Source organism: Propithecus coquereli, unplaced genomic scaffold (genome assembly GCF_000956105.1).
Source record: "Propithecus coquereli isolate 6110/MARCELLA unplaced genomic scaffold, Pcoq_1.0 Scaffold71, whole genome shotgun sequence".
Taxonomy (NCBI): Eukaryota; Metazoa; Chordata; class Mammalia; order Primates; family Indriidae; genus Propithecus; species Propithecus coquereli.
Genome location: NW_012153174.1, coordinates 6,875,951 through 6,887,802, shown reverse-complemented (window position 1 = coordinate 6,887,802; position 11,852 = coordinate 6,875,951). Strand labels below are relative to the sequence as shown.

Sequence of the window (11,852 nt, the reverse complement as noted above, 5' to 3'; positions counted from 1 at the left end):
CCTGGAAATAAGCTAAGTCACTCACCACTGAAACAAACTTGGCTCGTATAATAAATATGAGTTTAAAGAGTACACCGGATGCTTACTTAGTATGTCAATCTGAACTACCTTGGGCAAGTACCTCTCTCCCATGGCACAATCGGCACCCCAGATGGTTTTTCAGGAGTCTCCCTTGCCGGGTCGGAGAGGACGAGGCGCCAGAGCCCAGCAGCTCCAGCCAGTTTTCCGGAGGGCAGGTGTAGTCCTGGGCGCGGGGCCGGGGGAGGAGAAAGGGGCGGGCGTGGGGTCGAACTGGGACTTGGGACTCGGACCACGGGCTGGGCGTGGGCCTAGCGACTCGGGCCCGGCCCGCCCCTGCCACTCCATTGGCCACATCTGTGCAGAAAAGGCCCCGCGGCTCCGGGGCGTCCGCAGTGTCTCTGGGCCAGCCGGGGCACTTGATTACGCCGTTAGCTGGGACACTTGGGGATAGCAGGCGGCGGGTTCGGGCCGGGAGACCCGCGCAGCCTTCGGGCCATCTCCCCGCCTCGCTCCCCACCCCGTCTCGGGGGAGGCGGCGTGTCCGGCGGAGGATTGCGGGGCAGGGCTGGAGAGCCATGAGCAGCCCGGATGCGGGATACGCCAGTGACGACCAGAGCCAGACCCGGAGCGCGCTGCCCGCCGTGATGGCCGGGCTGGGCCCCTGCCCCTGGGCCGAGTCGCTGAGCCCCCTCGGGGACATGAAGGTGAAGGGCGAGGCGTCGGCGAGCAGCGGAGCGCCGGCCGGGGCCGCGGGCCGAGCCAAGGGCGAGTCTCGCATCCGGCGGCCGATGAACGCCTTCATGGTGTGGGCTAAGGACGAGCGCAAGCGGCTGGCGCAGCAGAACCCCGACCTGCACAACGCCGAGCTGAGCAAGATGCTGGGTGAGTCCGAGCCGGGGACCCTGCCGGCCGCGCGCGCTAGTGCGAATCGCTGAGCTTCTTCCTTGAGCCTAAAAGGGTGTTTTTTGCCGGCCTTGTTCCCGAGACCAGAGGTGTGCTGCGGCCAATTCCTTCCTCAAGGCCTCCGTTCCCTTCCCGCTTCCCGCGCTCCGACTGTCCAAACCGGCTTTCGGCCTTGGTCGTCAGTGCCTAGATTCCCCGGGTGGCCGGGGGCGCGGGTACGGTGGCTCTGGGAAGGCGGCTTCCGGGCACCCCTGGCCCTGAGCTGAGTCGGTCGTGCCCGTACCCCGTCCCTTCCCTGGCTAGAACTCCTTTTCAGTTTTTCGAACGACCGGGGACGAGTGAGCTGGAAAGCCGCTTGCTTCCCGGAGACTAAAATAAGGGAGGGGGTCCTCTGAGAGGACGTGTCTTCCCCAGGTGCTCAGACTTGACCTCCCAGACCTCCAGTCTTTAACTTGACCCCGTTCTGTTCCTCCTGTTGCAAAATTCAAGGTCTGACGGGAGAGGTGGGACCAGGTGGGGCCTGGAGCGGGAGCGCAGCCGGTAAGTTCTGCGCCCTTCTCCACCTTCCCACGCCCCTGCAGGCAAGTCGTGGAAGGCGCTGACGCTGGCGGAGAAGCGGCCCTTCGTGGAGGAGGCCGAGCGGCTGCGCGTGCAGCACATGCAGGACCACCCCAACTACAAGTACCGGCCGCGGCGGCGCAAGCAGGTGAAGCGGCTGAAGCGGGTGGAGGGCGGCTTCCTGCACGGCCTCGCCGAACCGCAGGCGGCTTCGCTGGGCCCCGAGGGCGGCCGCGTGGCCGTGGACGGCCTGGGCCTGCCCTTCCCGGAGCAGGGCTTCCCCGCGGGCCCGCCGCTGCTGCCCCCGCACATGGGCGGCCACTACCGCGACTGTCAGGGCCTGGGCGCGCCCCAGCTCGACGGCTACCCTCTGCCCACGCCCGACACGTCCCCGCTGGACGGCGTGGAGCCCGACCCAGCCTTCTTTGCCCCGCTGCCCGGGGACTGCCCGGCGGCGGGCACCTACAGCTACGCGCAGGTCTCGGACTACGCGGGCCCCCCGGAGCTGCCCTCCGGCCCCATGCACCCCCGGCTGGGCCCTGAGCCCGCGGGCTCCGCAATGTCGGGCCTCCTGGCGCCCCCCAGCGCCCTGCACATGTACTACGGCGCGATGGGCTCGCCTGGGGCGGGCGGCGGGCGCGGCTTCCAGATGCAGCCGCAGCACCAGCAGCAGCACCAGCACCACCCACACCCGCCGGGTCCCGGGCAGCCATCACCCCCTCCTGAGGCACTACCCTGCCGGGACAGCGCCGACCCCAGCCAGCACACGGAGCTCCTCGGGGAGGTGGACCGCACGGAATTCGAACAGTACCTGCACTTTGTGTGCAAGCCCGAGATGGGTCTCCCCTACCAGGGACATGACTCTAGTGTGAATCTCCCAGACAGCCATGGGGCCATTTCTTCGGTGGTGTCAGATGCCAGCTCTGCAGTATATTACTGCAACTATCCTGACGTTTGACAAGTCCGCATCTGCCCCAGCCCGCAGGCCAGAAGCAGTGTTACACACTTCCTGGAGGAGCTAAGGAAATCCTCAGCCTCATGTTTTGTTTTGTTTTTTAAGTTGCCTTGGCATATAATTTATGGTAATTTATTTTGTCTGCCACTTGAACAGTTGGGGTAGCTTGTGGGGTTTTGTTTAAAATTAGTTCAGAGACTTGTTCCCCACAGTTGCATCGTCAAAACCCCGTTTCCAAGTTCAAGTTAACCAGTTGCGAATGTGTCCCAAAAAAACTTGCTCCATTTCATGAAAATTCATTGATCATAGAAATTTTATTCTGGGTGTGTTTTTTTCAATCTTTTTAAAAATAAAATCTGGAATCTTGCTTTTTCATTCTATTAGTGAATCCTGCTTTTTCACTTTGTCACACTAGTCTTATCAAAACCAATTTTTAAGATCAATGTTAAGTGTTAATACAATTAGAAGTATACAGTTAATTGTAAATTTCTCATCTTACAATAGTAAAATAAATGCCTTCTAGGAGAAGCCCTAAAAATGGACATTAGGATATCTAAGTTTGATGTAATCGTTTCTGCCAGGGGAAAAAAGCCTCCTGGAATGAGTTTACTTTATATATTTCAAGTAATCTGAGTTTCCAAAACTTAGGGGTTAATCTTATTTTCAATTCCAGTATATCACTTTAGCCAGAGGGGGGTGCCCACGTAATTTTGGTTTTCTAGTTGAATCATAACTTCCTTGAGACCTGCCTAAAAATCTTTTTTAGATTTTTTTTTTTTTTGGCTATCTGTGTGACACTGAATCTTTGCACCTTCTCTTAATCTTTCTCTCAACACTGAACTTGCCTTTAATCCTCACATTTTTACACCTTAGGAAGTGGTGTTGCTGGTTAAAAATAATTTGAAGGAGTCACAGGAACTGATCAAAATTAAATTTGCACTGTGAATTATTAATGAAACCTTAGTATCTAATTTGAATAGTAGTTTTTGCTTTTATATTTACATACATGGATGACTGCATTTCCTGTCACTTAAATTTTTAAATTTTAGGGAGGACACACGGATGATTTGTGTGTAGTGTGTTTTACAAATATGGCTAAAGTTGCAGCTTCAGTGATAGCACATCACTATCATTCCCTTACCGGGAAGAAACTGAGTTATCCACAGGGTTGCAAGCAGAGGATGGGGATTGGCCGCTGCAATCTGCAGTGCTAATTGCTATGGTGCTTCTTGACTTTTACAGATTGAGACATAAATGGAAAGAGATGACTTGTAATGGTGTTTCCCATGCCAGATGCTTGTTCAATGCCATTCTGAACAGTTTGAGGCTGGACAAGCCTGCAAGCTTAGGTGCACTTCTCCCCACTTTGCAAGTGAGCAAAGCCCTCCTGCCACACATATGATGTGGGCTTCCTATTACAAGTTGTTACATGTCTGTTCACTGTTTTCTTTTGTGCCAGGGTGTGCCCATGGGCACTGGGAGACTTTACATTCTGGTGGTGAGAAACCTTATAATTCTCCATACTGGTAGAGAAAAGGGGTTGGAAGTTAGTTTCAAGCATTTATATGGGGGAGATTCATGAGCTGAAAAGTTTGGCTGGCTTCTTTTGAAAAATGGCAGGGTGTTTGCTTTTTAGAAGAGATTCCTGGATTCTAGGAATGTGAGAGATAGAAGGTTTCAGTGAGGAAAGGTTAAGTCTAATTTCTTAGGCATAACAGAGGCTGCCTTTAAAAATGTAAAATTATTAAAGTTCCCCCCAGGATTGTCATCTAATACAATTTCATTTATTCCTAGTGCCCTACTCTTTTCCACATTCTTTCTTCCTCTGACCCCAGATGGGTCTTTTCTCCTTCCAGCCTGAATTCCTTACCCAGGAAGTCCCAAGAGTTGCCAGTAGATAAAGTGAGCAGAGGGGCCTCACCTGCCCAGGTTCAAGGCCATGTTGCCTGTTCAGATTACACTAGACTCAGCTGTAGCCTTGGCTGCTACCTCCTTACAATATTAAGATAAACAGGAAGAAGACGAAGGAGAAAAGAAAGAGAACTTCAGGGGGAAGGATCCAAAGTCCTGTTAAGTTATATTCTTAACTATTTACCAGGTATAGGGGGGAAAGTAATGAAAGCTGAAAATTGTTGGGGTAATTTTAATGCTTTTACACGTATGGAGGGGCACCTAGTCTTCACAAATAATTCTTGGGGGTAGGCCATAAGGCCATTTCCTTCTCTTTCCTCAAGCACTCAGGTGAAGTGACCATAGGTGCCAGCTCGTGATTGTTCTGTTTTGTTTTTAAATACTCGTCTCAGTTTTTCACTGTTTTACTTTGGAAACAAATACATGAAGGATACATTGCTCTTCCCATCTCTATTTCTGATATACTTTAGAAATATATGAGGAGGGTTGGGCGAGGCCGCTCACGCCTGTGGTCCCAGCCACTTGGGAGGCTGAGGCAGGAGAATCACTTGAGCCCAAGAGACTGTGGTTACAGTGAGCTATGATGATGCCACTGCACTCTAGCCAAGGCAACAGAGTGAGACTGTCTCAAAAGAAAAAAAATATGTCAGGAGGTAAAAATCCAGGGCTGCTCTTGTTGAGTTGTAAGCACCTTAGATGTCTTGCTTATTTGAATTCAACTTAAGATGATAGTCTGAGGAAATCAAGAAATCCCTTCCTCAAGAACATGCACCCAATGCACATACACTTCATATTTTAGGTATAATTTCATAAATGGTTATAGGAATCTAAAGCCCTCAGAGTTAGAAGCCCTGATGAAGAAGGTTTGCTGAGAAGGATGGAACTCAAGCATCAAAGGAAAAAGGCAGTTTCCCTATATTTGAAAACACAAAGGAACACTTCAAGAGCCCTCCCATATTATTGGGTTCTCCCTTCCTGTGACATGTGAATCAAGGAACATGGGGAGTAGTAGTATGTCCCTCTCAAAGTGTAAAAGAAACTCATAATGCCCTGCCAAGATGAAAAATGATCTTTTCCTTTGTGTAGTTGTGGTGGTGGCAGCTAGTCTCCGAGATCAGCCCCAGTAACCATACTTAAGTGTTCCTATGCTTCCATAGTTCCCTCCCACACTGCACCTGGCTGGATTTGCTACTCCAACCCAGTAGACTGTAACAGAAGTGATACTGACTGTGCAGCTCTCATAACAACTCTTAAGAAGGCTGGGCAGATTCTGTTTCTTGTGCTCTTGGGAGACCTGCGCTACTGCGTAAAAAGTCCAGTTACCCTTAACCAAGGTGGGGAGGCCACGTGGAGATACCACAAGGAGGGGAGACTCCATGCCAGGGGAGAGGGCTCAGCCTTCACTCCAGCTGTCTCCTGCCTGCCCCAAACTCAGAATGCCAGAAGAATAAATACACAGAAGGGCCCAGGGGCAATCCACAAGTTGGAGAGATGAAAAAAAAGTCATTGTTACAAGTCACTAAATTTTGGGGTACTTTGTTATGTAGCAATGAATTAGTGAAACAATTGTTATCCTTAAACACTTTCGATTTTTAAGTATAGGAATGTGGGCACTGGTGGCAAAATCAGGAAAAGAGCTTTGGGGCCTGTCAGAGACACCATTATAGGTTATTAATAAAGTGAAGGACAGAATGTAAAACTTGGACCCAGGTTTTGGACCCTCCATGACATCTCCAAGTGCATAGACTCCTGTTTCTTCAAGCAGACTCAGATGAAGAGACCACAGGTACCGGCTAGTGATTTTTTACAAATATATCAAATTTGTCTGAATTTTTTCTACTGTTTCATTTTGGAAGCAAATACATAAAGGATACATTGCTTTCCCCACCCCCACCGTCTCTACTTTTGATGCTTTAGAAATAAGTCAGAAGGTAAGAATCCAGCCCTTTTATGGGCTAAGATATCCAGGCTTCATGCCAGTACAGAATATACACACCTTTGAGGGATCCAGAAAAATGAGAAGAAGGATATATTTTTCCTCATGAGAACACTTACTATATCTCTATTAAAGCCACCAGGTAGGTCTGATAAATTACAGATAAATTTATATAAACGGCTAAGAGATGATATTACAATGAAACTATTTGTTTTACTTATTCTTTTTTTTTGTTTTGTTTTACTTATTCTTATCTTGGAAGATTATCATACCTTTAGTTTGACTCACACTGCAAAAGACATCAGCTTGAATTTGTGCTGATATTAGAAAAAGCTCAAATAAGCAAAAGGAATTCAGAGAAAATGGAAGGAGGTACAATGAACCAAAACCTATCATCTAAGTCTAACATTTTTAAATGTCCCATTTCATTGTGTTTTTAATACTTAGAACTGTGCCTGCAACATAATGTATGCTCAACATTCACTCCTCCATACCCCCCGCCCCCAATTCCTCTCTGATTTGTTTGACAATAGCGGACAGGGAGAGGTATTTTATATCCATTATTTTGGCACAAATTTATTTTTGCTGCTTATGAGGTGCTTCCTTCTGGGTCCCCAATATTCATCTCAAGAAAAATGGTGCAGATGCCCTTACCCCAGCCCCCACTGGAGTAGGCTCAAATTCCTCCACGTGATGAGCCAGTGGTGGACAGTATTTCTTTAGGTCCTCTGCCTGGGATCCAGCTGCATTTCCTCCTTAATTTTTCACTGTAGCACCTATCCCTACCCTCCTGCTAATGAGAAGGTTTCTGTGTGCTTTTCTTCCGAATTATCAAGCAGCTTTATGGAAATAAACAATTCCATTTGCACCATCTCCCATATACAAACACTGACCACACACCACCGGCATCTCTCCCAGCATTGTTCAAGATATTGGAAAGTAAAGTTTGTTAGTAAAGGGCCTCCCTAGGATATAGCAAGTGCTAAACAAATTGTTGTGATAATAATGATGGTCTTTAATGTAAAAGTTTCTCTGTAGCTCAGGCCCAAACAGCAGTTTGTCTGCAGAAAAAAGTTTTAAAATCTAACTATTCTTGCTGAAGAAATTTTAGTTTTGAGAATCTTATTTCCACTTTAGTCAAAGCCTTAAACTTTGCCAAATTTGACTTCATAACAAATATTCCTAAAACTGTTGTTGCTCAAAAAGATGATCTTGTGAAGTCATACTCTGCGTGGACATTCAGATAAGAATAAGCAAGCCTCAGTGGCTGTGCTGGGGATCCCATTGCGCTGCGAGTCAGTGCCTTCCCGTAAGCCTGACACCTGGTCAGACGAGGAAAAGAACTGTGGCAGGCACGAAATAAGCCTGCAGCTTCCCGTCTGTCTGATTCCTCTGGCTCCAGGGAGAGCTCCCAGGGGCAGGGACTGTCTCACTTTCACTTTGTATCACCTGACCTGGCACTCGGTAAGTGCTCAGAAAATGGACAGAGTAACTTGCAGTGGTCGTTGGTACCACAGTTTTCCACTGGGGCTTTTCAAGGGAACTCAGGAGGTCTTGCTTTGTCTCTTGCTTTTCTGTTTGAGATGGTCACCCAACTGGCTGTTGTTTCTTTCTTCTGAATAATGTATCCAAACATAAAAATGTAACAACGCAAGACAATAAACCACTGGGGCAAGGAGTCGAGAATGACTGAAAAATGCCAGGAGTGGCAGGGCTCCAAAAGAAGAAAAATGTCTGTCAGAGGTTCACCTGGCTGGGCACCTTAGCTTTGTGAGTTGGGAGATGTCACTAACCTTTTCTGAACTCTGTCTGCTCATCTGTAAAAAGTGAGGATAATGATAAAAGCCTTGCTGGATCATTGAAGGGATTAGATGAGATTCTGCTGAAGCGAATGCTTTAGTGCCACAGAAAGTGATTTCTCCCAACCCCATCTTTTGATTTCATATATCTCTATCTCAGCTGACTTGGGGGTGTTCATTTCATTCTCCATTGCGAAAGAGAAGACACCAGTAAACTCACCTCCCCAGGTGCTTTGCTTAGTGGAATGTCAATTTTACAGCTTTGTAAGACTGTCTATATTTGCTGGGGACACAGAACATCGGTGTTTTACTCTGCATTGTGGACAAGTCAGTCTCTTTGATTATAAAATGATTATAGAAATAATTGTCATTTGACGAACGTCAATTAGAATGTCTCAATACATATGAACTCCCATTTTGCATGGACATCTCAAGGTCTTTATAAAAGGGACAGCTATTTGGAACACACTGAATACGACATCGTGTCTGACAGCATTCACTTTCTGTCCAGTCCCTCCTCCTGCTAGTATGGTCTCTAAAATTCTACATCATATTTCCATGCCATTGCTTTTTTTTTTTTAGGACTGAAGAGAGTCTGAATTCTTGAGGGTGAATCAGCAGAGTGTAATGAGGAGGACAGCAAGTAAAGAAATACATTCTGGCTTCCAGAAGTTCCAAGTAATGCTGAAATGTGATCCTCAGGTTTTTAAATCACTCAGTCCTCAGAAGTTGTTTCTACAGGGCGACAGTGGATGGATTGATAAGAAAATCCAGAGACACAGGGAAAAGGAAGGAACAATTTTATAGCTGCCCACTCTACAGTGGATTCTTCTGCTTTTTTAAAATAAATATTTGTTTGGACGTTTGAACACATAGTAGGGATCGCAGGTGTGCATACGCATACCAAGGATATTAAACTGAAAAAGTTTACTGAGATTATAGGATGGAGAAATAGAAAATAAAAATTCAGGCTTTTAGGTTTAATAGAGAGATTGTGGCTACGGAAAATGTATAGTTTTTATTTATTCATTTAAAAAACAATTAAAAAATTTAAATCATGCACATGCTTACAGAAAACTCAGAAACATTACAAATGGGCTTGTAACTTAAATAAACTGAATTGTCAGAAGTTCCATCTCTCCCCAGCCCAAGTGCCACGTGTCAGAATCAATCTTTTTTTTTTTTTTTCCTTTCTACTGGGCATTGCCTACATTAATACTTCTGCTTGTCTGGCAGTAATTAATATGCTATGCCTGCATGGCTAATTTCGAGTTTATAAAATATAGACATTTACTTTCTGCTGTGATAGCTAGACATTTCCTGCTCTCCTCTGTCCTCCGACTGTAGTTTCATCCTTATTCCATTACCCGGTACCCCGCCCTTCCCTGAGGCACTCCTCCCCTCTTCCGCAGAGAGGGATATTTTTTGAGCGATAGGGGCGGGGGAGCACACGGAATATAGATGCATATGTCATATGAAAGGTATCTTTTTTTTAAAAAAGAGCATTTCTATCAATCTCAGACAATTGGGACCGCCATCCGCCGTGGCTGTGACTTCGCTTATTTCTTACACCCACTAAGAAAGAGAAGTAGTTTTCCTAAAGCTTCACACAAAGGAAAAATGAAATCATGTAAAAAGGGCAAAAACTAGGCTCAGTGGCAGGTCCCCCCGCACCCCCACCCTCCTGTCCTCTGTGTCCCGGGCAGGCTGCGGCGGTTCTCTCCTGCGCGGGCATCGCCAAGCAGCCCAGGCGCGAGGCCCACCGGCGCTGTCCTCCTCTCGCCAGCAACCCGCACTCCTGCTGCTATGGATTCAGGGAAACATTTTAACAAGACTCTGGACCGACTTTAACTTAGAAGGTAAAAGAGCGTAGGTTTAATTGAGGGAAAAAAGGCAGGGAGTGTGGACAGAGGAAAGCACAGCCCGCGCAGCCCGCGCCACCGTGGCCGCCTCTGCAGCTAGGACGGGGAGACCGCAACGTCGTGCGCCGGCTGCGAGGCGTTTTGAGCCCTTAGCTTTGTGTCTCGGTGCCGGGGCCAGAGCGAGCGCTCAAGAACTCGGCCTAAACCCGTCCAACTCGAAGGTTACGGCTTCGCCTGTGTACGCTTCGGGAGCCTGCCTGCCTCGCCAAGGCTTCAGAAGGTCCCAGCGTGACATCCGGACCGACTTTCCTCCTAGGAGGGGCGGGAATTCGGCTCTCGGTGTGTTTTCTGCTGAGGGGAAAATAAAACTCTATAACCGTTGGCCGCCCTTTAGAGAACGGGTGGCTGCCCGTGGCGATGCTCGGCGCGGGAGTTCTCGGCCACGCAGGTGCAGTCTGGAGGCGGGAGCACCGGTTCTTTACGGGCACATCTTTGAAGAAAAGGCCCCGCGACCCGGAGGCGTCCGCAGCGTCGCTAGGCCAGGACTGGCTTGGAACGCGGGCAACAGGTTCGGACCGGGAGACCCGCGCGGCCATGGGGACATCGCCCTGCCTTGCTCCCCGCCCCCTCCCCCCGGGTTGGGCGAGGCAGCGGGGCTCGCGGAGGGTTGCGCAGCAGGGCCGGAGCGCCACTAGCAGCCCGGACGTGGGATACGCCACTGACGACCTGAACTAGACCAAAGCGCGCTGCCGGCGGTGATGGCCGGGCTGGGCCCCACTTCCCAGGCCGAGTCGTGAACCCTCTGAGGGACATGAAGGTGAAGGGCGAGGTGTCGCCGAGCGAGCAGAGAGAGCTGGCCTGGGCCGAGGGCCGAGCCAAGCGCGAGTCTCGTGTCCGGCGTCTTCCAGGTGTGGCTAAGGTCGAGCGCCGCGGCTGGCAAGGGACCCCCGCCCTGCTAGACGCCCAGCTGCGCCCGACGCCGGGGGAGGCGGAGCGCAGGGGACAGAGGCGCCAAGAGTGGAGGACGAGGGAGGGGTGGGCTTCTGCGGAAGACGCCGGGCTCCGGCAAAGTCGCACGGGTGGGTCCGTGGCTCTACCTCTGAGAACTCTCCGTATGTATTGAGTTTTTGCCTTTACAGAAACAATTGACTGGCAAGTGCAAACTCGTCTTGGGGGATGGGAGATGAAATAAAACAAAAAGGTTCAAAACCAAATTGTTAATCATCTCCAGGTATAAATGATAACAAAATTTGAGGTCTTGGGAAAGACTTTAAGGTGCCATCTAATCAGGCCAGATTCACTAAAAAAGAAAACTCGAAAGCCCTGTTCCAAGTTACAGAGAGCAAGAGAGAGAGCGCCACGGTATTCTCTTTTCCTTTCTCAGGTAAGGAATTGAGAGACGGAGGTACTGACTTAATACAGATAAAACTGCTGTCCATTAACGGAGCTGGAAATGCATTCGACAGCACCTTTCAGAAAGAAAACGATTAAGCTTTAGAATTTCATGCTAGCCACATTGCAGTCTTGAACTCTTTTTTGTTGCTAACGTTTGAATTAGAAAAGCCAGGAGAAGGTGGCCACTATTTGTGAACAGTTCGAGCTTCAGTCTTGTGAAGTTAAGGGGCAGAGGTTTTTTAAAAAAATTTTTCTAAAAGAAGGAATAAAATGGCAGACTTTATTTTCATAAAATCAATGTAAAGTCCGTGTCTTCTGCATAAAAAAGCTTTATTTAAAATTATTTACTTTTTAAATAAAAATTTAAACAGTTTATGGAGAGAAAACGAAGTCATTCCTGCCCAAGTCCCAGTTTCAGAGGTAATGATTACTTTCGATATCCTGTGTTCCCTCGCACACATTTTCTCTCCACCTACAGTGCTACAGACATACAGGAATCCACGTCCCCCATG

At 48.6% G+C, this 11,852-nt stretch overlaps 1 protein-coding gene across 1 annotated transcript; it reads left to right on the top strand.

Annotated features, from left to right (window-relative positions):
- The first annotated feature begins 416 nt into the window (after positions 1-416).
- On the top strand, positions 417-2,804 carry SOX17 (SRY (sex determining region Y)-box 17). Its single transcript, XM_012661399.1, has 2 exons — positions 417-903; positions 1,506-2,804. The coding sequence occupies exons 1-2, from the start codon at positions 597-599 to the stop codon at positions 2,438-2,440; spliced, it is 1,242 nt and encodes a 413-aa protein (XP_012516853.1). The 5' UTR covers positions 417-596; the 3' UTR covers positions 2,441-2,804.
- The last annotated feature ends 9,048 nt before the right edge of the window (positions 2,805-11,852 follow it).

Excerpts from the sequence above, each read along its gene's own strand:
- SOX17 (XM_012661399.1), top strand. The coding sequence starts at position 597 with ATGAGCAGCCCGGATGCGGGATACGCCAGTGACGACCAGAGCCAGACC. Across the intron at positions 904-1,505 it reads CGAGCTGAGCAAGATGCTGG|GCAAGTCGTGGAAGGCGCTG; the intron begins GTGAGTCCGAGC and ends ACGCCCCTGCAG.